The sequence below is a fragment of the Monodon monoceros genome, unplaced genomic scaffold (assembly GCF_005190385.1).
Source record: "Monodon monoceros isolate NGI ecotype Baffin Bay Population unplaced genomic scaffold, NGI_Narwhal_1 Super_Scaffold_12, whole genome shotgun sequence".
In the NCBI taxonomy this organism is placed as follows: domain Eukaryota; kingdom Metazoa; phylum Chordata; class Mammalia; order Artiodactyla; family Monodontidae; genus Monodon; species Monodon monoceros.
In genome coordinates, this window is record NW_021703768.1 from 162794308 (window position 1) to 162820301 (window position 25994).

General features: G+C 55.8%; 1 protein-coding gene across 3 annotated transcripts; it reads left to right on the forward strand.

Moving 5' to 3' along the window:
• Positions 1 to 1247: 1247 nt before the first annotated feature.
• PDE4A (phosphodiesterase 4A) lies at positions 1248 to 25886 on the forward strand. Of its 3 annotated transcripts, none has more exons than XM_029217981.1 (15): positions 1248 to 1570; positions 11674 to 11865; positions 12798 to 12834; positions 12955 to 13025; positions 13827 to 13876; positions 14056 to 14168; positions 17609 to 17702; positions 19250 to 19473; positions 20541 to 20639; positions 20736 to 20900; positions 21453 to 21552; positions 21681 to 21835; positions 22069 to 22191; positions 22656 to 22838; positions 24885 to 25886. In XM_029217981.1, the coding sequence occupies exons 1-15, from the start codon at positions 1329 to 1331 to the stop codon at positions 25506 to 25508; spliced, it is 2472 nt and encodes an 823-aa protein (XP_029073814.1). In that variant the 5' UTR covers positions 1248 to 1328; the 3' UTR covers positions 25509 to 25886. The 3 variants fall into 3 exon arrangements, with proteins under 3 accessions (XP_029073814.1, XP_029073815.1, XP_029073816.1); XM_029217982.1 differs by lacking the exon at positions 1248 to 1570 and adding an exon at positions 2909 to 3074 and having other exon boundaries at positions 24885 to 25508; XM_029217983.1 differs by lacking the exons at positions 1248 to 1570; positions 11674 to 11865; positions 12798 to 12834; ... (1 more) ...; positions 13827 to 13876; positions 14056 to 14168 and adding an exon at positions 16035 to 16100.
• The last annotated feature ends 108 nt before the right edge of the window (positions 25887 to 25994 follow it).

Sequence of the window (25994 nt, forward strand, 5' to 3'; positions counted from 1 at the left end):
TGCAGAGTCACCACCACTGGACCCCACAGAAGTCAGTGCTGAGGGGAGGTTGGGTTCTTGGAGCCACCTCATGAGCTGTGGGGCCCCCAATTCTAAGAGGTGCCTCAGAGATGCTAAGTAGCGGGAGGACTGGGGGATTCTTAGGAGTGTCTAGGGGGCTGTGAGCACACTCCAGGCTTCTAGGGGTGTCTAAGACTTATAAGGCATGTCTCAGAGCCTGTGGGGGGCATTCTGGGGGTGCCCCAAGGATTGTGAGTACATCTTGGATTCTGGGGGTAGCCTCCTCCTGTGGAGGAATCTAGTTGTGCCCCTGGGATCTATGGGGGGCACCCCAGGATTTTGGTGGCATCCCCATGGTTATGGGAATGTCCCCTGAGTCCTAAGGCACCCCTGAGGTAATGTTGGGTTCTCTGCACTTCTGGGGGCATCTCAGGAATGCTGTGGAACTACTAGGGGAGGGGATCTGAGGGATTGTGGAAGACTTCCTGAGGCCTCTAAGGGATCCTAGGATTTGGGGGGGCCCTCACGGAGATCTGTGGGAATGCTCTGTGGCTGTGGGGGATTCTTGGGGTGTTTGGAGGGTCTCCGCATGACTCAGAGATGGTGGGACTGCCCCAGGGGATTTGGCGGACATCTGAGGAAACATAGTGGTTGTCCTGGGATCTGAAGGGGTTTCTCGTGGACTCTCAGAGCACCTCTGGCATTTGTGGGTGCATCCTGGGATTGTTGGGGTGCCCCTGGAGTCTGTGGGCATGTTTCAGTAACAATGAGGGGACATCTGGGGAGCTGTGAGAGTGTCCGGTGTCTATGGGAGCCTCTCAGAGCACCTTTGGGTTTTGTGGGGGAACCCATGGATTTGGGGGGTACCTCTGGGTTGTGTGAGGACAGGTCAGGGATAGTAGGGGCACTCCTTAGGATTGTGGAGATCTAAGTCTGAGGGACTCTGGGGATGACCCTGAGGTCTGTAGTACCTCTCAACATCGTGGAGGCTGTGTGTGTGTGAGAGCACCCCAGAGATCTGGGGGCATTCCAGGTGTTTGTAGAGATGCTTCCGGCGATTGTGAAGACGGCAGAGGGACTGCTGGGGGCCCCTGGCGTCTGTGGGGTGTCCCCACCGCGGCGCGTGGGGGCCCCGGCCCGCCCCGCCCCAGGGGCGGCCCCAGCGCGTAGCCGGAAGGGCCGAGGCGGCCGGGAGGGGAGGGGCCCGTGGGCCCGCGGGTAGGGCGGCCGGCCTGTGTGGGCCGCGCGGGGCGGGCGGCGCTGTTCCCCAGCGCCCGCCGAGACTGGGCCGCCCTGCGGCGCCCCCACCCGCGCCTTGCGCCGAAGTCATGGCGCGGCCGCGCGGCCTGGGCCGCATACCCGAACTGCAGCTGGAGGCCTTCCCGGCGGCGGCAGCGGCGGCCACCGAGGACGAGGCGTTCCTGCGCGAGCCCCCGGCCCCGCGCGCGCCCCGCCGCCCACGTTCGCCACCTTCCTCGCCTGTCTTCTTTGCCAGCCCGTCCCCAACTTTCCGCAGGCGCCTTCGGCTTCTGCGTGGCTTTCAGGATTTCGGTCGCCTGGCGTGGGCCGGGTAAGTGCGCGCTGGTGGCTGTGGGTTCGAGTACCCCCTGGCCATCAGGCGCGCGCCAGGGTCTGGGGTTCATAGCTGGCTCTGTCAGCCTCACTTTTTTTCTTCCGTCACAGGGCAGCGATAAAAATCAAGTCTGCTCGCCAGGGTTGCTGTGGAGACATCTGATAAGGCATGCAGTAGGCGCTCAATAAACGCTATGTTCCTCCCACTTCCTGTGCAGACCTGAAGCTGCGGTCAGGCTTTGGGGGAGTGAAGCCAACCTGCCAGGCAGGGTGATGTGGGGACGTGTGTTCAGTTGTGTTATCCTTAGTCCACAGGCCTGTGAAATGGGGCCAGCGCTGCCCTCTGGGGGTTGCCTTGCCAGGAGGCACTGGAATATTACCGCGTGCACCGAGCAAGGAGGGCAAATGGAAGTTCCCTTCCTGGCCAGACCCGGGGTGGGCCGCGGGGGCGGGCAGCTTGGGGGTGAGGAGCCTGGAGGCCACATCCGGTCTGGCTTTCCAGTGTCCGTTTATCTTGGAAACGGAGGTTGGCGGCCCGGAGGTAGGCACGGGCTGGCTTCGGGGGCTTCTCCGGAGCCCGGAGAGGTCCTCTGGTTGCCCTTCTCCTCGATACTCTCCGCGTGCACTTGTTTAGAACCTGAGTCCGGAGACACAGGCTGAGAGAGGGCACTGCAGGGACAGTTCGCGGGCCCGCGTCCGGATTTGGGGACGAGATCGGGGCGGGAAGAGATAAGGAGGAGGGGTCGAGGCCCCTGGGAGGCCCGCGTGGGGTCAGGAAGAGTGTGTGTGTGGGGAAATCAGTGCCTGTCTCCGGTTTCTCTCGGTGTCGCTGTCTTCACCTCTGCCTCTGCTGTCTCTGTTACGCCGCCCCCACGCCCCCAACTCCACCTCCCCCGCATCCATCATCCCTCCCCCGGGTTTTTGTCACCGGACCCCGCACTGCGCCCGCTGGCAAGTCGTTCCCCCACGCAGGACGCACGGCGTTCGGAGACCTCCAGGGGGCCCAGCTCGACGTCAGGGAAGGGGTGGAAAAGGCGGGGCCAGGGGAGGGCTCGGAACCCGGGAAACCGGAGCCCGGGGCACCCTCCGAGGCCCGGGGGAAGGGAGGCAGGCGGGAAGTATGCGCAGAGTTCCGCAGGGCCCCCGCAGGAGGAGGCAGGCGCGGAGCCCGCCCAGCCGCTGCGGACGGGGGTGGGGGGGTGGTGCCCGAACGCCCGGGGCCGTCCCTGGGGGCGGAGGGTCACCGGGAGGGCGGGTGTGGAGGCGGCGCCGGCGACGGCTGTAGACACCTAGGGCCTGGAGAGCAGTGCGCGCCACACCACCGTGCAGCCGTCCCCATGCGCGCCCCGACGGTGCTTGGCACTCATGCGCTCCAGTGCAGCACGCCGGGCCCGACCCCGGCCCCCTGCCCTGGCACTGCCCCCCGCGGGCCCTGAGTCCCTGGTCCACTTCTCCTTCAGCGACGAGGACACCTGTTGGTACCCTCCAGGCAGATTTGTCAGGTGGGTGGCCCCCGGCCAGTCCCTTCCTTTGCCACCGGAGGGCTCTGGCTGCTCTGTGTGTGGGGGGGGGGGGGGGGGGGGGGGGAGCATTCTGCCTTGCGGGGAGTCCCCAAAGTGGTTTACAGGGTCTGTCTGGTCTGGAGCCTCACCCCCTTCCCTGGCCCTAAACTGTCTGGATGCTGCTGAGGGCTTCCTGCAGGTGGTGCCCCCCAGAATGGGTGCTGGGTCCTGCCCCCTTCCTGCTTACCCAAGATGGGATCCCTTAACCCTCTTTGTGCCTCAAATCTGGGCTTCTGGCATTCACCGTAGCAGCAAATATGGGTGTCCTGCATCACCCAGGCTCCACTCCCGGGCTACTGGCCTCAAGCCACGTCCCTCCGGCCCTGCTCTGCTCAGTGCCTCCAGCCTTACCCTCCCTTCTTCCTTGCTGGGGCTGCCAGGATGAAAACCAAGCTGGGGTGGGGGTGGGGAGGAGGTTCCTGCTGGAACTCCTGGGGGGTATTTAGAATCAGCTGGACAGCGCTGAGGCAGAGAAGTGGTCTTTAGGTTCTCAGAATTCTCAGGGTGCTCCAGCCTTGTACCTGCTCCCCTGCACCAACCCCTTCAGACACCCAGACATGCACATGCTCTCCCACGTGGATACACGCACTCCACATATGCAGCTACACAGGACACAAACACAGACACACCCACACACAGGGTAATCGAGATCACCTGGTGTGTGCTGTGCTAGGCATGGGTCTTCTGGCTGACGGGGCCAAAAAGAGAACCCCACAGGTGACCCATGGCCATGGTGACAAACACCACAGAAACCCTGGTCTCACACAGCCTCGTGTACACTGTGCTGACCCCAGGTGCACACTGTCACTGCAACACACACCCAGGCCCGATTCCCACCTGCACATGGCCACACACAGGAGCTTTCAACCTCATACCCACTGAGGAGTCAGGGCCCATGTGCAGCACACAGGTACCCTCTCCCAAAGTCATACAGACCACAGACACAGACATAGATACACAGATACACACAGGCACCACCAACACCCAGACCCCGCTCACACACACACACATACAAATCCACACTATATGCACACAGGGGCTCCTGAGTGTGCACACACACCCCGACTCACACACACACAGACCCCCCTTGCACCCCCAGCCCCACAAACTGCCGTGTCACCTGGCACCCTGCACCCTCCTGGCAGACACACACCAGCGCCCGCCCCCAACCTCCGTGTGACCTTCACAAAGCAAATGCCAGGCCTTTCCATGAAGCCTGCTTGGCACCTCCTACAAGGCAGTCAGGTGGAGTGGGGCAGGGAGCCCAGGGAGATGCCAGGCCTGCCTGGGGGAGACGGACACCCAGTGATTTACTGGGCAGCCTTGTAGCCCGGCTGCCCTGGTTCAAATCCTGGCTTTACCACTAGCCAAGTTACTCATCCCGTTTGTGCCTCAGTTTCTTTCTCTGGAAAATGGGGCATCAGTACACACCCAGGGATAGCAGAGTGCCTAGCATGTGACCATCAGTAGCAGCTGGCTACTCTCATTGTTACGATCTTTACCAACTGGGATGTGTCCCCTTTCCTGGCCACCCCCACTCCCCTGCTTGTTTCTTTCCCAGAACTCTCTGAAGCCTGGATCTGCCCCTAGGCTGCACAGCCCTGCAGAGGCCCAATCTGATGCTCTGGGAGCCCAGGTGGGCAGGCCTCGGGGCCCCAGAGGGGTGGAGGCAGGTAGCAGCTTCAACTGAGAATGCCATCAAGTGGTCAGCCTGTCCAAAGGGGAGCCTTGGGCAAGTCGTTTCCTTTGTGATGAAGTGTCTGGGTGTGTGGCTGTGATGTCAGGGCCTGTCGGCTGCCCTTGACTCTGATTTGTGGCTTCAGGTCCCATTGGGACATTGCTGGAACAGCCTCCAGCCTGACTTTGGCCACGCTGAGCAGTGGCATGTCAGGGAGGGGTGAGTTCCCACAGCTCTGGGGTTTGGTTCTGAGGGGTAGCTGAGACCCCACCCCCATACACACACAGACACACACACACACACACACACACAAAGACACACACTCAGGCTGCAGTTCAACAGGCCCGATTCTCCTCTGCCCTTCCACAGCCCAGGGGACATTCGCTCCTGGAAGCACAAACAGCAGGGCCCCAGGGAGCCTCCTCTTCCCATCCCGGCCTCTGGGCTCCTGCTTACGTGAGCTGAGTCCCCTGGGGCTGCAGGATCTGCCCGCAAGGCTAGTCGGGCGCCCTCTGGACTTGGGTCTCACCTTCCCCCAACGAACTGTGGCTTCAGTTCCTGGGGCGGGGTTGAGGTCCTCAGTATGGAACTATGTTCCTCTCCCCTCCACAGGGGCACTCAGCAGAGCCAAAACGCCCAGGCTGGGCCTTGGGAGACAGGACATGGTTCGCAGGCAGCAAAGCCACCAACCCCTCGCTGCCTCTCTGCACCTCCGCCTCCTCGTTGACCCAGGACGTTAACAGAACCCAACTCACAGAGTTAGTGGGAGACCTCATTGGGTTCACGTGTACAAAGCACTTTGATAGTGCTAGGCACACAGCAGATACTGAATAAATATCTTATTATTATTACTATAAGCTTAAAGGATCTAACCTGGCACCCAGTACACAGCAGGTGCTTAATAAATGGGCATTATCATCAAAGGCCCAAGCTCATGATCTAAGAGTATTTTCATTCCTGAGCGTGGTTTTTTTTTTTTTTTTTTTTTGGCTGCATTTGGTCCTCATTGCTGCGTGCGGGCTTTCTCTCTAGTTGCGGCGAGTGGGGGCTACTCTTCGTTGCAGTGCAGGGGCTTCTCACTGTGGTGGCTTCTCTTGTTATGGAGCACAAGCTCTAGGCACGCAGGCTCAGTAGTTGTGGCGCACGGGCTTAGTTGCTCCATGGCATGTGGTATCTTCGCGGACCAGGGCTCGAACCCGTGTTCCCTGCATTGGCAGGCGGATTCTTAACCACTGCGCCACCAGGGAAGTCCCTGAGTGTTTTGTGTTTTTTTTAAATTTATTTTAAAAAATTAACATAAAGTAAAATTCACCTTGTTTTTGGCTGTGCTGCAGCTTGTGGGATCTTAGTTCTGCGACCAGGGATCAAACCAGGGCCCTGGCAGTGTAAGCACAGAGTCCTAACCACTGGACTGCCAGGGAATTCCCAAAATTCAGCCTTTTTAGTATATATTGCATAAGGGTTTTTTTTTAATTGTGTAAAATATGCATATTCTGCAACCATCACCACCATCCATTTCCAGGATTTTTTCATCTTCCTAAGCTGAAACTCTGTCCCCATTAAACACTAACTCCCCATTCCCCACTCCCTCAGCCCCTGGCACCCACCATTCTACTTTCTGTTTCTATGAATTTGACTCCTCTAGGGACCTCATGTAAGTGGAATTGTACAATATTTGTCCTTTTGTGTCTGGCGTATTTCATTTAGCGTAATGTTTTCAAGATTCATTCATGTTGAAACATGCAGAATTTCCTTTCTTTTTAAGGCTGAGTAATATTTTATTGTATATATATACCACATTTTCTTTATTCACCCATTAATGGGCATTTGAGTTGTTTCTACCTTTTGGCTGTTGTAAATAATGCCGCTAGGAACATTGGTGTACAGGTATCTGTTGGAGTCCTGCCATTCAGTTCCTTGGGGTGTACATACTGAGGAGTTAGCTTTGCTGGATCACGTGGTAATTCTGTACTTAAGTTTTTGAGGAGCTGCCAAACTCTTTTCCGCACTGGCTTCACCATTTTGTATTCCCACCAGCAGCGCACAAGTATTCTGATTCCTCCACGTGCTCCCCAACACTTGTTATTTTCCTTTTTTTTTTTTTTTTTAATAATAGCTATCCTGATGGGTATGCAGTGGTATCTCACTGGGATTTCTTTTTTTTTTTTTTTTCCTTCTGCGGTACGCAGGCCTCTCACTGTTGTGGCCTCTCCCGTTGCGGAGCACAGGCTCCGGACGCGCAGGCCCAGCGGCCATGGCTCACAGACCCAGCTGCTCCGCGGCATGTGGGATCTTCCCGGACCGGGGCACGAACCCGTGTCCCCTGCATCGGCAGGCAGACTCTCAATCACTGCGCCACGAGGGAAGCCCCGGGATTTCTTTTTATATAAGTTTATTTATATTTGGCTGCGTTGGGTCGTCGTTGCTGCACGCGGGCTTTCTCTAGTTGTGGTGATCGGGGGCTACTCTTCATTGCAGTGCGTGGGCTTCTCATTGTGGTGGCTTCTCTTAGTGTGCAGCATGGGTTCTAGGTGCATAGGCTTCAGTAGTTATGGCATGCGGGCTCACTAGTTGTGGCTCGCGGGCTCTAGAGCGCAGGCTCAGTAGTTGTGGCACACGGGCTTAGTTGCTCCGTGGCATGTGGGATCTTCCCGGACCAGGGCTCGAACCCGTGTCCCCTGCTTCGGCGGGCAGACTCTCAACCACCGCGCCACCAGGGAAGCCCCTCCTGGTTTATTTTAAAAGATACAACTCAGGAACAGCCAGATGGAAGTGATACATAGAAAAAGGAATTGGGGGAGGGACTTGGAGCTTCCCCGGGTGTGCCACCTTCCCAGCACCTTGATATGTTCAGCAACCCAGCAGCTCTCCAAACCGTGTCATTTAGGGATTTTGATGGTGGCTTCATTATGTAGCCACGATTGACTAAACCATTGGCCATTCCACTGGTGATTAACTCAACCTCCAGTCCTGGTCCCTGAACTGGTCCAGCCTCTCTAATCACATGGTTGGCTCTCCTGGCAACCAGCCCCCATCCGGAGGCTGTCCAGGAGTCCCTAGCAGTCCGTCATCTCGTTAGCATACAAAAAGATACCTATTACTGTGGAGATTTCCAGGGTTTTAGGAACTGTGTACCAGGAAACCAAGGCTGAGGCCAAATATATATATTTATTCTTTCACAGTACTTATGGTCCCCGACTTACGACAGTTCGACTTATGATTTTTCAACTTCATAATGATGTGAAAGCAATACGCATTCAGTAGAAACCGTACCTCAAATTTTGATATTTTCCTGGGTTAGTAACATGTGGTCTGATTCTCTCTTGTGATCCTGGGCAGCGGCAGCAAGCCGCAGCTCCCAGCCAGCCACGCGATCACGAGGGTAAACAATTGATACACTTACAACCGTTCTAGACCCATACAACCGCTCTGTTTTTCAGTTTCAGTACAGTACTCCATAAATTACATGAGATATTCGGCACTTTATTATAAAATATGCTTTGTGTTAGATTATTTTGCCCAACCGTAGGCTCATGTAAGTGCTCTGAGCACGTTTCAGGTAGGCTAGGCTACACTGTGATGTAGGTAGTTTAGGTGTATTAAATGCGTTTTCAGCTATCGATATTTTCAATTTATGGTGGGTTTATCAGGACATAACCCTGTCATAAGTCAAGGAAGATCTGTAGTTCATGTTTGTGTTTCTGAAATTGCTGAATAGTATTCCATGGCATGGCTCTGCTACAGTTTATCCATCCACCAATTGACGCACACTTGATTTGGTTGTTTCTAGTTTTTGGTGACTATGAACAGAACTGCTCTAAACGTCAGTCAGCAGGTTTTTGAGTAGAAGTATGTTTTTATTTCTCTTGGGTAAATATATAGGAGTGGATTCGTTGGCTTGTACAATAAGCGTGTGTTTAATTTCATAAGAAACTGACCAAGTGTCTTCCAGAGTGGCTGTACCACTTTGCATTCCCATCAGCAATGAATGGGAGTTCCAGTTGCTCTGAATCCTTATCATCACTTGATATCGTTGTCAGTTTTCATTTTTTTAGCATCCTAGTAGGTGTGAAGTGATAGTCCATGGTTTTAATTTGCATTTCCCTAAGGAGGAATGATGTTTCCTGTGCTGATTTGCCATCTGTATATCTTCTTTGGTGAACTGACCATGCTTTTGCTCATTTTTTCACTGAGTTATTTGTCTTCTTATTATTGAGTTTTCAGAGTTCATCATGTACGCTGGCCACAAGTCCTTTGTCGGATATTTTCTCCCAGTCTATAGCTTGTCTTTTTATTCTCTTGACAGTGTCTTTTGCAGAGCAGTTTTCAGTGTTTTTAAAACGTTTTTTGAAGTTTGTTTTTAAAAGAAGTTGGAATTTTTGACTATTTAAAATTTCTGGTTTCTTTACTAAAATTGGAACATCTGGTTGGTCAGGGTCCCCAGCTCCACTCTGCTTTTTATGTTGGCCACCTGACCCCTGGAAACATTTGCTCTAAGTGGAGGAATGTGCTCTGATGGGGGTCAAGTCGGCAGAGGGCAGCAGTTAACATTTTGGTCTGAGGAATCACAAGACTTTGGTTTGAATTCTGACCCCACCATGACCTTGCTGTGTGACGCAGAGCCAGTCATTCTCCTCTCTGAACCTTAGTTTCTTCATCTGTAAAATGGAGGCAATGAAGTCCTTCCCCATTCCCTCACCCCAGGACTGGCCCGGAAGAAAGGCCCAATATATGGAAATTGATATCACTGTCCTGGCCTAGGAGATTTCAGATTTATTTCTTGGCAGAGGGAACATTCAAATAAAATCTTAGGCTGACATTCAGTAGTAGGACCAGAAAGGGAGGGAGGGTTCTATTTCTTCCCCCTACCCCCTTGTACCCACCAAAGCACTGCGTGAAGTCGGCTGACCAGTCTACTAACCCCCTGACTTGAAGAGTAACAGACCAGAGGAGGCAGTGACCTTCTTGAAGTCACACAGCATGTCACAGGCACACAGCTCCCCACTCTCATCCTCAAATCTTCATACTGATTGCCTTGCTGAGTTCACTCCCCAGGTGGCATATATGAGGCTGATAGACTTATAGTTGCCAGTGTTTTCTGAGCTCTTTGTTAGGCACCATTCTGAGCGTTTTGCCTGTGTTGACACTGGTCACCTGGATGGCCTGAGGCAGATGGTGGTTGTCCCAATTTTGTAGATGAGGAAACTGAAATTCCATCTTTCACAGCCGGGAAGTGGCACAGCCAGCTTTTCCCTGACTCATCCTGAGGGTCTGTCTTGCCAGTGCCACCAGGCTGTGTCCTGTCTCTGTCATCTGTCTGTATTTCTGCTCAAGCCACACCAGTTTCCTTGCTGGTCCTCCAACAAAAACCAAATCCTGCCAGCGGGCGTTTGCACTTGCTGTTTCCTCACCCTGGAGTACTTTCTCCTACCTCCTGACCTGTGGCCTACACCTTCTCATCTTTCAGGACCTGCTCCTGAAAGATATCCTGCAGATATCACTTCCTCAGAGAGGCCCGTCTCAACCATATCAGCTAAAATCACCTCTCCAGTCACCCACCTCATTTTTCTTTTTTCTGCGGTACACGGGCCTCTCACTGCTGTGGCCTCTCCCGCTGTGGAGCACAGGCTCCGGACGCGCAGGCTCAGCGGCCATGGCTCACGGGCCCAGCCGCTCCGCGGCATGTGGGATCCTCCCGGACCGGGGCGCGAACCCGTGTCCCCTGCATCGGCAGGCGGACTCTCAACCACTGCGCCACCAGGGAAGCCCTACCCACCTCATTTTAATTCTCTGCATGGCAGTCCATATATTCATTCATTCACTCGTACATTGATTCATGCGATTGACATCTCTTGGCCATCCACTGCATGTCAGGCCATGTTCTTGGCCTAAAGTATACAGTAGTGAACAAAGCAGACAAAAGTCCTTGCCCTGCAGAGCTTAGTTCTAGAAGGGAAGGCAAACAGTGAAGAGTAAAATATAGAATGTGTCAGGTAAGTAGTATTTATTTTAAGGAAGGGAAATGTGAAATATAAGGGCAGGGGTTGACATTTTAGATGTGTTGGTCAGGAGAGGCCTTCCTGAGGAGGCAACATTTGAGAAGGAGCCTGAAGGAAGTGAAGGAGGCGCCAATGGAGATCTGGGCAAAGGGATGTTCAAAGGCCCTGAGGCAGGAATGTATCTGGAATGTTAAGGAACAGTAAGGCGGCCATCATGGCTGGAGCAGAGTACGTGAGGGGTAGACTGGGAGGTCGTGGGGCAGGGTCTGTGGGCACAGCGAGGACTTTGGCTTTTGCTTTGAGTGAGCTGGGAGCCATAGAAGGTTCTGAGAAGGGGAGCGATGTGACCTGACGCAGGTGTTCACAGCCTCCCTCTGGCTGCTGTAGGAGAGCAGACTGAGGGGCAAAGACAGGAGCTGGGGACCAGGGCAGAGGCAAATGTACTGGTCCAGGCAAGTGATAAGGTGGGGCTGGCGGAGGAAGGGGGTGCAAAGCGGACAGATTCTGAACAAATTTGGTTGATTTGAGGTGCAAAGGAAAAAACAGAGCCAAGGAAGACCCCACGACTTTTGGGGGGGTGTGTTGCTGCTAGGTTAACCTTTTGATAGTCTAGCCCTCCCCGTGTCATCTCTGTGAGGGCAGATCATGGTCTGTCTTGGTCCCTGCTGTGTCTCCAGCTCCTGCAACAGGACCTGGCCCACAAAGGCGCTCAGTCACTGATCTCTGTCATTTCCTGTCTCCCATCTCTTTTGGGGTACCTGTCTCTCTGCCAGGAATTTCCTTGGTCCCCTTATTCCTCTTGACCCACCCCCCCAATGCCATCTCAGCCCCCCTGACCCCTCTTCCTGCCTGCCCCTTGCAGCTTGGAGGCGGAGAATGGGCCGACGCCATCGCCAGGCCGCAGCCCCCTGGACTCGCAGGCGAGCCCGGGACTCGTGCTACACGCTGGGGCGGCCACCAGCCAGCGCCGAGAATCCTTTCTTTACCGCTCAGACAGCGACTATGACATGTCACCCAAGACCATGTCCCGGAACTCGTCGGTCACCAGCGAGGCGTGAGCACCCCCGATCCCTACCCGCCACCTCTTCCAGGCCTGGCCCCAGCACAAGCTGCCCTTCCCAGCAAGGAGGGGGACACTGCCCAAGTCCCCGTCCACCTGCACACCCGTCCTCCCTAGTGAAAAGTAAACAGCACCCTTATCCCCTGTCGAGGGCTCAGTCCCTCTGTAGCATGTCCACCCAGTGGCGTATGAGCGCCCACCCTATCTCTGCCCCCTGCCCAGCCACGCTGAACCCCTCCCTCAGGCCCAGCCTAGACTCAAGTCCATATAGTACCCGCCTACCCAACCTGCCCAAGCCCACTACTACCCCTTGGTTTTTGGGGACCTGGCCCACCTCATCCCGTCTCTCCAGCAAGAAGGGAGCCAGCCCCTCCTGGCCACCACTTGCTTCCGGTGTGTCCACCTTGGCTGACCCCCTCTTCCTCCCCCACTCCGGGCTTCCCAAAGCCAGCCCCCCTTATCATGACCACCTGTGGAGGTGTGAGCACTCCTGATCTCTTCAGCCCCCTTCCCTCTCACCCAGTCCTCCAGCCCTGCCCCTACCCATCGAGGCATCCATCTCACCTCCCCGCGGCTCCTTCCGGCCCTCCGCCCCCTCCCCGCCGCTGGTCTCCCCAAGCCCAGCCCCTACGGTGTGTTCATCGCCCTCCTTTTGTCTCTGCGCCCACTGCCCCCCCGCCCCACCCACACCCCTGAGCCCTTCTCCCTGCCCGGCCCCCTGCAGCATGGCCACCCTTGTGAGGTGTAAGTGTCCTCCCCCCACCAACCCACAGAGCCCCCTTCCTGCCCCCCAGCCTCCCTGGGCCCAGCCCCCCCCCCAGAGTGACCCCCCCCAGAGACTTGCTCCCCTGCATCCCAGCCCCTCTCCACCCCGGGCCCTTGGGGGTCCCACTGTGAGGACCCCTGACCTGCCACTGTCCTTGTAGGCATGCAGAGGACCTCATCGTGACACCGTTCGCCCAGGTAAGACCCCTCCCCTAAGGAGGGAGGGGCTCTAACCTTACACCACACTTGGGGACAGGGGCCCAGCCCCCGCTGCCCCTCTGGGTGGACCACTTTCCTCACTGTGGCTCCCCAACTCAGGTGCTGGCCAGTCTCCGGAGCGTTCGCAGCAACTTCTCCCTCCTGACCAATGTGCCCATTCCCAGCAACAAGTAAGTGGAGGCTGGGCCCCAATGCCCCATGATCATGAGGCTCAGCACACCTGGGTTCAACTCCCCGTGCTGCTGTGTGACCTCAAGCAGGCACTTGACCTCTCTGAGCCTCTGTTCAAGTGACAGCTCCCTCTGAGCCAGTAAATCATTGTGATTTGAATGCCTAAGACGCAGAAACTTTTATAAATAAAGACGGAGGGGTCTGGACAGAGTTCTTAGGTGGCCAGCCACCCCAGCCTCTGGGCCACTCCTAGCCCTGATGCCAACTTGCTGGGCAAATAGCATCCTCTGGTGCCTCTGTTTCCCCTCCATAATATGGGAATTTCATAGTGTCTCCATTAGAGAGCTGCTATGAGGAGTTCAGAAGGTGATATATAGAAAGTGCTTGAATATTGCCCAGCACATAGTAAGTGCTCACTAAATAGAAGTAGTTGTTATTATTTGGGGGCAGAGGTGTGGCTGAGAGCTGCTGGTCCCTCTGGGAGTGGGGGACAGAGCCATCCTCATGTTCAAGGAGCTGGGGGGAGGGATGGTCAGGGAAGCAGGGACTTTGGAGACACAGGACCTGACCCTACCAGCCGTGTAGTCTTGAGGAAGTCAGTTCACCTCCTGGAGCGTCAGTTTCCTCATCTGTAAAATGGGTTCCTGTGGGGCTCTGTGAGAGGCTGCGGGCAGAGTACATGGCAGCATGCCTGGGACACAGAGAGGGCTCAGAAAAAGGAAAATCAGCACTCTTCATGGACAGGGGGAAGCAGAGATGGGGGAGGACCAGGCTGTTGTTGGAGCCCCATTTCTTTGCAGGCGGTCCCCGCTGGGTGGCCCAACCCCCGTCTGCAAGGCCACGCTATCAGGTAACTAAGCCCCGGGGGATGGGAAAGACCCCTCTTGCTGCCCCAGTGGGGGGTCCCTCACCCGTGGAGGCTGTCTCATCCCCCTCTCCCTGCACCCTCCTCACCTGGTGGGCCCCCATCACCTCTGGGGGTCTGCATGTGGACCCTCTCAGTCACTGCCCTGGCCGCCCCTTCTCCAGAAGAGACGTGTCAGCAGTTGGCCCGGGAGACGCTGGAGGAGCTCGACTGGTGTCTGGAGCAGCTGGAGACCATGCAGACCTACCGCTCTGTCAGCGAGATGGCATCCCACAAGGTGGGCAAGGCCTGTGGGGTGGGGCCGACTGCTGGGGTGGGGTTAACTGTGGGGCGTGGCTGGTGGGCGGGGTCAGCCTGTGGCTAGAGCCTATGGGGTGGGGTCAATCCCTGGGCGGACTTTGTAGCGCCTATAGATGCTGACTTCTCCCAGGGCTGGGGGGCCCTGGGGTGTATGTGTGTGCGTGTTTGTGTGTGTGTGTGTGTGTGTGTGTGTGTGTCCGTAGGTGACCATCTCTCCTGGGGAGTGGGTTGTATGTTTGTATGGTTTATGAATGTGTATCTGTGGCTATGGGTCTATGTGGCTGTTGATTTGTTGGCTACACATTTGCAGCGCGGGAAGGTGTGTTCCAATAGGATCCGGCAGGAGTGGCATGCACGTGTGTATCTATGGAGTGTGTATGGGTGTGCACAGCTGATTACGTGGGGCTGTAAGTGTGGGGGGCTGTGGCAGAGGGGTGTGTATGCCTAGAGGTGTGAGTTGGTCCAGATGTGAATCTGAGTGTATATCTCCATGTGTTTGTAACTCTGTGTGTGTGTGTGCACGCTTGCAGGGCTGTGGGAGAGGGTGCCAGGCTTCCATGTACAGCTGTGCAGACTGTGCACTGCACAACTCCAGGGGACGCCATTCAGAAAGCAGGCAATGTGAATGACACCTCCTGGAGTTGTGCAGCATGGTAGCAGCCCTTGTGGGAGGATGCCTATCAGGAAATGAATGTGCAGGTAGAGGTGTCTGTGTTGTGGGGTGCATACACCCATGGGTGGAGGTTTGTCTGGGAACATGTGAGTCTGAGGGCGCTTGTGTCCCTGAGGGTGTGTTGAGCATCCGAGAATGTGACTGTGTCTCTGAATGTAGGTCTGTGGGTGTATTTCTACGATGGGGTGTGTGCGTGTGTATCTGTGAGTGTGAGTATCCCTTTATGGATTTGTCAGGGCACATATGTGTCTAAGGACACATGGGTATTTGTGTTTGTTTACAAGTGTGTCTGTGGGTGTGTTGAGTGTGTCTGTAAGTGTGTCCAGTATCTGGGTGTTTATCCCTTAGTGTGTGTCTCCACATCTGAGTGTGAGTCTGCGTTCTTGGAAGGGGTGTGTCTGAAGGCATTTGTATTTCTGTGAGGTCAACTATATACCTATAAATGTGTTGAACAACAGAGTTGTGACTCTGTGTGTGTGTGTGTGGTCAGCAAAGGACGGAGAGCATTTGGGTGTTGGAGTGTATTCAAGTGCATGAGTGTGTCAGGTGTCTGGCTGTATTGGTGTGGAAGGTGTGTCTGAGTGTGGGTGTGTCTGTGTGTGGAGCATGTGGGTGTGTGTCTGTCTCTGGGTGTGTCCACGGAGGGGGCACGTCCTCTCCAGGGTGTGCGTGCCTCCCTGCCTCTCCCCAGCAGCCCCAGCTGGGTCCTGCCTGAGGCCCGTGGGCTCCAATGCCCCTTTAACGCCCCCCCCCACCTCCAGCACCACCTGACATCGAGTGCAGCCTGCCAGTGCTGCAGTGAGCACGCACACGCACACACACAGGCGAACACACGGAGCCCAGAGCCTCCGAAGCCTCCTTCTGGGACCCTTACCCTGCCACCCCCCCCATGGGCAGGGGTCCCTGGCCGCCTCCAGCCGCTGCCGCGCGAGTGCCCATCGGGGCCAGGGGCTGGCGGACCATGTAACCGGGTCTGCTGCCGGGAGCGCGGAGGGGAAGGGAGCCCCCAGCCCTGCTGGGCCGGCCCGGGCCCCTCCGCGGCTCCCCCTTCCACTGCCCACCTGCCCAGCACCCTGCCCCCCCGCCCTCCCGCACAGTAGCTGCTAATCCCGGGACTCCCCAAGCCCAGCCTCTGTGTGCGGCAGCCCTGAGCAGGGCTAAGACTCCAGGATGCCCTTGGTGGATTTCTTCTGCGAGACCTGCTCCAAGCCATGGCTGGTGGGCTGGTGGGACCAGGTAGGGGAACTCGGGGTGGAGGATGGGCAGGAGCCCCGGGTCTGGTCCTCCCACCTCAGACCCTCCAGCCCCCGGTCTAGGCTTGTGTGTGCGGCTGTGCACGTGTGCGGCCTGGACGTGAAGCCTTGTGACTGGGTCTCTCTGTGTGTGGCCCAGGGCTGGGCGTGGATGGCGGGTGGCTGGGGGTGTGAGTCTTTCTCTGGGTGTGACTGCCAGTGCACACACGTGTGTGTCTGCAGTGGTGGGGGGCTGCCTGACTATATGCTTGTTTGCCTGGGTCAGGGACCAGGGGGTGGCCCTGGCTGAAATCACGTGGCTCTGATTGTGGTGTTGTGTTTGGGGCCATGTTTATGAGCCCAGAGCGGCGTGATTTTCTGGGGCATGTGACCCCGAGTGTCAGTGACTGCCTTATTGTGTGTGCTCCTTGGTTTGTGTGTCTGGGGCTGTGTAGCATTGTGTAATATGGGAGTCTGTGTGCGGTTGTGTGACTTTGTGGGTCCATCGTGTGTGTGTGTGTGTGTGTGTGTGTGTGTGTGTGTGTGTGACTCTCTATGTGTGCCCAGGCCTCTGGCAGCAGTGGGAGGAGGGAGCGCTCGTCCTGATGTGGGCCGTGCGGGCTCACCCTTCCTGCTGAATGTCCCTCTTGCCTCTCTGGACAGAGTCTGCTCCTGCTTTGGGGGTGCTTTGGTGGAGCTTGGGGGCGGGGAGCCGATGCCCTTTCTCCTCACGCACAATGTCACAGCAGATGCTTGTGTGAAGTGCTGTGGGGGGACCAGCCTGGTTCTGGGTATACTCCGTCCATCTGTGCATCTGTCCACCACTCTGAGGTTGGGGGAGAGGGGGCTATGATGGGAACCCCCTCCCCTGGGTGACTGAACTAGGGTTTCCTCAGCTCACTATTCTCCCTGCCCCGGTCAAACCTCTCCACTCAGAACTTCAGGACTACATTCCCTCCTTCCAAACCAGGCTGTGGGCTGGGGGCCGGGACCCTAGGGAGTGGGGTCCCTGTCTGGGAAGACCTGGGCCAGGGGTAGCTCTGGGAAGGCAGGGGTTAAAGGGCCCGCCGGCTGCCCCCCCTTCCCCCAGCTCAGCAGCTGGTTGGAGGGGGAGTTGCTAAGGAGACTCCCATCACCATGGTGACGGGATTCTCCTGACACCCCATTGGCTCCCTGTTAGGTAGGAGCCCCTCCCTTCCACAGGTGCCTCTCTGGCTCCTCCTTGGGGGGGAGAAGGAGGGAGTATGGTGAGAGGAGCCCCGCCTCCTCAGACAGGGAGGGGTATGCTGAGTCCTGACTCCCCAAGCCTGGGGACCCCCATCCAGAGCTGGAAGGAGAGGAAGGACTGACCCCTCCCCTCTAGCAGCCTGCTGAGGACTCTGTTGGCTGAGCAGAGAAGTGAGAGGGACTCACGGGTTCTTCAGAAGTTTCTTGAGAGGGCCTGGCCTCACCCCCCCCACCCACACATGCCATGACCCCATCATTCCTTCCTTCTTGCCTCCTTCACCTTAGTTCAAGAGGATGCTAAACCGTGAACTCACACACCTGTCAGAGATGAGCAGGTCAGGAAACCAGGTCTCTGAGTACATCTCCACCACATTCCTAGGTGAGTGAAGGGTGGCACTTGTGTGTGGGTGGGTGTGTGGGGGGAGGCATTGCATAACTGAACTGCAGGGGGCCACCGCAGACCCTGGGTCCTGTTGCCCACATTTGCCCAGGGAACCCTGACTCAACTCCCCAAAGGTCAAAGTCACCACGCTCAAGAGCTACTATATCGCGATGCCCCCAAATTTAGTGGGACCCCAACTTCTATAGAACACCCACATTTAAAAATCTCTCCAAGCTGCAAAGCTCCTCCAAACTCAGGGGAACCCCATTGGAACTCTTAAACTCAAGACCCCAAGAAACTCCCAAACTCAAATAGAATTCCTAAACTTTAAAATGCCTCCAGGCTGAAAAGTCTCCCAAAATTCACTAGAATCTCCAAACTTGGATTTCGGCCCCTCCAAATTCAGAAGACCCCTCAAACTCAAGAGAGATGCCCAAACTCAGTAGGGTTCTCAAACTTAAGGGAAACCCTGCCCTTAAGAGCCCATAAAAGACCCCTAAACCTTTCCACCAAGCTGAAAAGTCTCCCAAATTCAGTAGAATCCCCAAACTTGGTATGACCCCCCAAATTCAGTAGACCCCCCAAACTTTAGATACCCAAATTTAATAGGATTCTGCCGCTTAAGAACCTGTGATTCCCCAAACTTAGGAGAATTTCCTAACTCAGTGGAACCCTGAAGACAGTAGAATACCCCAAATTCATTGGAACCCTCAAGCTCATGGGGATCTCCAACTCATCCTAACCTCATCCTGAACCCAAGAGACCTAGCTGAGGATATCCCCCACAAACTCAGGATAATTTCACCCTCAGAATTTATCACCAAAGGTCCCCGAATTCAGGGTACCCCCCCACCAAGCTGGAAAGAAGGTTTCAGAGTTTCAAACACTCCCGCCAATGGGGGTGTGGTGTGCCTGAGATCCAGCCAATAAGAGCACGGCATGCAAATGAGCCCTCTTAGGCCCTGTCATTGACTGGAGGTCCCCAGGTCACAATGGGTGGCCCTGGCTGGGCTCTGGAAACCCTAAAGAGCTCAGGAAAGGGGCTTCTGGGGCTGGTCCCCAGAAAGCCTGGTGTCCAGGGGGTGGGGGTGGGGGTCCATGGAGCCAGAGACCACCCTTCCCTCCCGCCTCCCAGCGCTGTCCACCTCCACCCGCCCTCTGGGTCACCATGGGGGTGTCTTCCCTGCCTGCTGGAGAAGGTTCCCTGCCTATTCCAGGCAGGCGGTGGCTCTCTCTAGCATCCCCACCCTGCTTCCTGACTTCCCACACCACCCCCATCCAAACTTGGTGATTGGACTGGGGCTACCCCATAGCTCCGGGCTGGCCCCAGGGTCCCCACTCCAGCCCACCACCTCCCAGAAGAGTTCCTACCTCCTCTCTGGTTTCCAGTCCATAAGTAACCAACAGCATGACACCCAGAATAGGTCTGCCCTCCTGAGTGAGACTTCCCAGGGCTTGAGGGGTTGGTGGGGGGGGGGTGTCTGAGAGCCAGATGAGGGAGCCTCTGTGAGGTTCTCATGCTGGCTTCTCCTCTATCTTCTGCAGACAAGCAGAATGAAGTGGAGATCCCATCACCCGCAATGAAGGATCGAGAAAAACAGCAAGTGCCACGGCAGAGACCTTCCCAGCAGCCTCCGCCCCCCGGGCCACGGTTCCAACCCATGTCTCAGATCACCGGGGTGAAGAAGCTGGTGCATAGCAGCAGCCTGAACGATTCCAGCATCCCCCGCTTTGGGGTGAAGACTGATCAAGAGGAACTCCTGGCCCAAGTGGGTGGGGCCTCAGGGCGGGGGCTGGGCTGGAGAGGGGCAGGGTTCTCCTGGGGCCCAAAGAAGGACTGGGCTTTGGATCAGCCTGAGATGAGGATTTGGGTGTACCTGCTTTATGTGACTCTCAGGAGAGAGGGAGTGGTCTCAGCTGGTGTCCACAGGGGGCTCTGGAATGTGAACAACAGCACTGAGTGGAGCCCACCTTGAGGCAAGTGTGCTGACATTTTATACCCTTGTGTCAGTCATTGGCTGGGGGCTGTCCCCAGGGTGGATGGCATCACCCCCTCCACATAGCTCCTGTGAGGGAAGAGCAGACTTTTGACAAGGGGCAGCTGTGAGTCTTTGTAAGCAACAGCCCCAGCAGCTGGGTGATGGGTGCATTGAGACCAGTGAAGGGAATCTGGGCAGAACCCAAACAGCATCCACTACAGACCAGACCTGGATTCGCCTCCTGGCTTTTCCACGAAATCTTAAGCCAAGGGGCTCCCACGATGATTTGTACAGTGGACTTGTTGCAAGCTCAGTGGCTCCCTCAGCTGACATGTATTGTAACCCTCTGCGTGCCAGTACTGGCCAGGGCTATATTCAGTCATTCAGTGTTTATTGAGCACCTACTATGTGCTGGTGCTGTTCTGAATTCTGGGGAGACATGGAAAATTAGCCCATGTTCCTTTCCTCTCAGCGCTCAAGAGCAGTTTAACTGAGGCTGAGCTGTGCTTTGGGGTCAGCCACGCTGGGTTCACATCCTAGCTTTGCCACTTGTGAGATGCAAGGTCTCGGGTAAGTCACGTCGCTGCTCTGAGTTTTGGTTCCGTCACCTGCCATGTGAAATCAAGCGCTTAGTGCAGTGCTTGGTGGATAATACACACTCAGTAGACTCTGGGGTTGCTTTGTTATTTTCTGGCCCAGTAGGACCTGGGCAGTAAATTCTATACTGCTGAGCATGCCACCTACTGGGTGACCGATAATGGTGCCACTATTCAGACCAGGGTTCTGAACTCCTAGAAAAGAGTCTAGAGGGCCCTGGGCCTTGGGGGCTCCTGACCTCTGGCCTCCATCTCCACCAGGAATTGGAAAATCTGAACAAGTGGGGCCTGAACATCTTTTGCGTGTCGGATTATGCGGGGGGCCGTTCCCTCAGCTGCATCATGTACACGATATTCCAGGTAGGGCGGGCTGAGTGGGGCTGGATGCAAGGGAGGGGGCGGGGCGGGGATCAGAGGGCCGGTGTGGGGGTCACCGCCCCCTACTCTTGCCCTCAGGAGCGGGACCTGCTGAAGAAGTTCCGCATCCCGGTGGACACGATGGTTACATACATGCTGACCCTGGAGGACCACTACCACCCCGATGTGGCCTACCACAACAGCCTGCACGCGGCTGACGTGCTGCAGTCCACCCACGTGCTGCTGGCCACACCTGCACTGGATGTGAGCATCGCCTGGCCCCCATGTCTCCCCAGCTGCCCCCCACACTATCCATCTCCAATCTTCTGTTTATCTCTCTGACCCTGAGTCTCTGACATCCATCTCTCTCTGACCCCGTTCCTCTCTCTCCTGACTCCCCATCTTTCTTTTTTTTTCTATAAATTTATTTATTTATATTTGGCTGCGTTGGGTCTTCGTTGCTGCGTGCGGGCTTTCTCTAGTTGCGGCGAGCGGGGGCTACCCTTCGTTGCGGTGCGCAGGCTTCTCATTGCGGTGGCTTCTCTTGTTGTGGAGCACGGGCTCTAGGTGTGCGGGCTTCAGTAGTTGTGGCTTGCGGGCTCTAGAGAGCAGGCTCAGTAGTTGTGGCGCAAGGGCTTAGTGGCATGTGGGATCTTCCCGGACCAAGGATCAAACCCGTGGCCCCTGCATTAGCAGGCGGATTCTTAACCACTGCGCCACCAGGGAAGCCCTCCCCATCTTTCTTGACTCCCCATCTCTCTCTTATCCTGTCTCTCTGACTCGCCATCTTTCAAACCCATCTCCCTCTGCCCCCAGGCCGTATTCACGGACCTGGAGATTCTCGCTGCCCTCTTCGCAGCTTCCATCCATGATGTGGACCACCCTGGGGTCTCCAACCAGTTCCTCATCAACACCAGTAAGTGGCCCGCCACGGGGGCGGGGCCTGCTGGGCTAGAGGCGGGGCCTGCGGGGCCCCTCCGAGCGGGGGTGCGCCCTGGGTGTGTCCTCCCCTCCCCTGACTGCCCGACCCTGCCTGGGCTACAGATTCTGAACTGGCGCTCATGTACAATGACGAGTCGGTGCTGGAGAATCACCACCTGGCCGTGGGCTTCAAGCTGCTGCAGGAAGACAACTGCGACATTTTCCAGAACCTCAGCAAGCGCCAGCGGCAAAGCCTGCGCAAGATGGTCATCGACATGGTGGGCGGGGCGAGGGGCGGGGACAGAGCGGGAAAGGTCACCTTTGGAGCAAGGGGGCATTGGGGAGGGCCAGGTCTGAGTCTGGGACAGAAAGGCCCCTAGTGGGGGAGGCGTCCTTTGGGAGTGGGTCGTGGCGGCTGATTGTCCGGAGTGAAAACTTCAGAGGCCCTGCCCAGGTCAGTACAGCGGGCAGCCAGGCTTCGATGGCCCCTGTGACAACTTCTTGCCCACAGGTGCTGGCCACGGACATGTCCAAGCACATGACCCTCCTGGCTGACCTGAAGACCATGGTGGAGACCAAGAAAGTGACCAGCTCGGGGGTCCTCTTGCTGGATAACTATGCCGACCGCATCCAGGTGCCCCCCTCCCCACACCGTATAGGGAGATTGGACCCTCCCCTCCCCCCTGAGGTCTGGGTTGCTGCCCCTCCCTCTGCTCCAGCTCCCTGGTTGCCCATCTTCCTGTCTCTCTTTCTCTATTCCATCTAACCCTTTCCAACTCCCACCTCTCCATCCCATCTCCCCCCATCTCCTCCAGTTCGCTCTTCCCTTTGCTCATCAACCCGTTTCCATGTCCCCCACACCCCTGTCTCCCCACCGCCTCTTTTCCCTTCCCTCCCTCTGCCCTTTGCTCATCAACCTCGTCTCATCTCTCCCCTTCTTTCCCCCACTCATCGACCCTCTTCCCTCACCTATTCTACCTTTCTCCATCTCCCCGCTACCTATTCTCCCCTACTCTCCTTCCAAAGGGGAAGTAAGGAAGCCTGAGGCCTCAGACTAGGACGGGGACACGGCCTCTGAAGGTCCCCCACCCCATGCAGGTCCTACGGAACATGGTGCACTGTGCAGATCTCAGCAACCCCACCAAGCCGCTGGAGCTGTACCGCCAGTGGACCGACCGCATCATGGCCGAGTTCTTCCAGCAGGGCGACCGTGAACGCGAGCGTGGCATGGAGATCAGCCCCATGTGCGACAAGCACACGGCCTCGGTGGAGAAGTCTCAGGTACAGTCTCGGCACCACTGGAAGAGAGCAGGGCGGGCCTCCTTACCCCACACCGGCCTGGAGCTCCAAAGGCCCAAGAGGTCCTAACCTGCCCGTACACAGTGTCAAGTTTGTCTTTGTCTGTTTTTTCCTTCTCTATCCTGATGGGAAATAGGCAACACTTTCTCCTCCACAAAACAATTGAACTGAGCCTCTGGACTCATAAGTTGTAGTTTTGCACCCAGACAGTTGTAACTCATTTGTAGCAACTGCTGTAACGTCAGTAATAACACTTATCCGGCCCTTAGTTACAGACTTCCTGTCCTTTCAGCCTCTCGGTTTCCCTATAACCTGGCCACTCATTTTGTGCCTGAGTTTTGGTGGAGTTTGTTGTTTGTTGTTGTTTGGCCACGCCACGTGGCATGCGGGATCTTAGTTCCCTGACCAGGGATTGAACCCGTGCCCCCCTGCAGTGGAAGTGCGGAGTCTTAACCACTGGACCACCAGGGAAGTCCCTTGGTGGATTTTGAAGTGAAGTTAAATGACTCGTCTTCATCACGTGCCTTTTTAATTTAACGAGAGGGACAGAAACACAGTCTCATAAAAGACAGCACTGAAGTGTGAATATGAGACTTTCTCGCTCTCCCTGCTTCCAGCCTCCTCCCTGGTGAGACCTCCTCTTCCCGGTGTGTATGCTTTTCCCATCCAGGTTTATGCAGTCTCAACACTGTTGGCATTTGGCGCTGGATCATTCTTTGTGGTGGGACCGTCCTGTGCATTGTAGGGTGTTGAGCAGCATCCCTGGCCTCCACCCACTAGATGCCAGGAACACCCTCCCCTTCCTGCGGTAACAACCAAAAATGTCTCCAAACACTTCCAAATGTTCCCAGGGCATGCACATAGCCCCAAACCCCTGATGAAACCCAGGTTTGCTTGTTTTATTATGTATTTATGTTCACAAGCAACTTAATAGCAATAGTTTGTGGGTTTAGCTTTTTTAAAAAACATAAACTGTATCAATATATACCTTTTTTAGCGGGGGGGCGGCACTGCATGGCTTGCAGGATCTTAGTTCCCCGACCAGGGATTGAACCTGTGCCCTTGGCAGTGAAAGTGCAGAGTCCTAACCACTGGACCGCCAGGGAATCCCAATGTATACCTATTTTTATACAGCTTGCCTTTTCTTTCCAAAAATGACTTGGAGATCTGTCCACATAGATTAAGCTTATCCTTTTTCACAACTGTATAGTATTCCCACAGAGACAGATGGATAATGGTTTGTGTAGTGAGTGCTCTGTTGGTGGACATATAAGTGTTTAGTAGTTAGGAATTCACAGTGACTCAAACAGGATAAAGCTTTATTGGTTTGTTTGTTTTTTTTCTCTTATGTAAGGAAAGTCTGGAGAAAGGGAATTTGGCTCTCTCTGGCTCCACATAGTTGGCAGGCACCCCAGAACTTTCAGTGTTTCTCTTCTATCATGCGAAGCTTGGGGCTTCTCTCCTCAGAGATGTCTCTTGTGGTCACAGACGCTCTTGAAGCTCCAACCATTCCTCCCTGGAATGTCAGGGAACTAAGATCCCACATGCCGCATGGTGTGGCCAAAAAAAATAATAACAACTTAAAAAAAATAAACTAATGCCCAACTGATGTATATATGGAGGTGTTTCCACTTTTTGTTTGCATCTCATACGTGTTTTTTTTCTTTTTTTCTTACTTGTGCAAGAGTTTTTCTAGGGTGGCTCTGGAGAAGCAAGATTGCTGGGTCCAAGGGTATCAACATCTTTTATTTTTTTTAATTTGTTGCCACACCATGCAGCATGCGGGATCTTTGGGGCCCAGTGGTTGGGTCTTCACCTTCCAATGCGGGGGTTGGTGTGGGTTCGATCCCTGGTCGGGGAGCTAGGATCCCACATGCCTTGTGGCCAAGGAACCAAGACATAGAACAGAGGCAATATTGTAACAAATTCAATAAAGACTTTAAAAAAATTTTGTATTAGATCCCGCAGCACGGCGGTGCCATCTGCATCAGCAGATCCCTGGTTTATTCTTCCTTCTCCCTCCCTCAGGTGGGTTTCATCGACTACATTGTACACCCGCTGTGGGAGACGTGGGCCGACTTGGTTCACCCAGATGCCCAGGAGATCCTGGACACTTTGGAGGACAACCGGGACTGGTACTACAGCGCCATTCGGCAGAGCCCATCGCCACCACCTGAGGAGGAGCCCGGGGGACCAGGCCACCCCCCTCCACCGGATAAGTTCCAGTTTGAGCTGACGCTGGAGGAGGAAGAAGAGGAGGAGGTGTCCACTGCCCCAGGTGCAAATGAAGTGCGGGAATTGTCCACCGCCCAGGACGTGTTCCCAGCTGAGGAACCGTTGGAGGTCGATGTCCAGGACCCGTCTACGGAGGTGGAGGTAGAGGAAACCACACCCCCAGGTGCATCTGTAGGCTGCAGCAGCCCCCCTGCCCTGTCTCCTGAGAGCCTCCCTCTGCCTGTCTTGAGGACCCCGCCCCCTCCAGAGGAGGACCCGGGCCTTCTGGGCCTCCCCTCCACGGCGGCCGAGGTGGGGGCCCAAAAAGAGGATCAGGCTGCCAGAAGGGCGTGCTGCGCCTGCACAGGAACATCGGGCGAGGATCCATCCACACTCCCAGCTCCTGGAGGGTGGGGGTCAGCTGGAGGCCCTACCTGAGCCTCAGCCTCTACACCCCGTTGGCCTCCCTGCCTCCCGCCACCACCATCACCCCCCCACCTCCTCCACTGCCTCAAAGACTCTTGGGCCTCCTGAGAAAAAAGAAAACAGAAAAGTGGGGTTTTTTCTCTTTTCTTTTTTTCCCCTTTCCCCCCACCCCCTCCCATGGGGCCTCTTTTTGGAGGTGGGGGCTGGGGAACAAGGGGCTGAGGTCCCGGAAGGGATTTTATTTTTGGAATTTTAATTGTTACATTTTTAGAAAAAAAAAACAAAAAAAAAACCAAAAAAGTCCAGGATGAAACACAGCAACTGTAGATGCTCCTGTACCCAGCTCCCCTCGGCCAGCTCCAACCCCCTCCTCTGACCCACCCCCGCTTCCCCCTCCCACCCACCCCCCACCCCCGCCCCAGGTTACAGGCTCAGTCTTCCGGCCTCTTCGGGCTCTTCACCTGGTGTAGGGTCTCCCTCCAGACTTTTCTTCTGAAT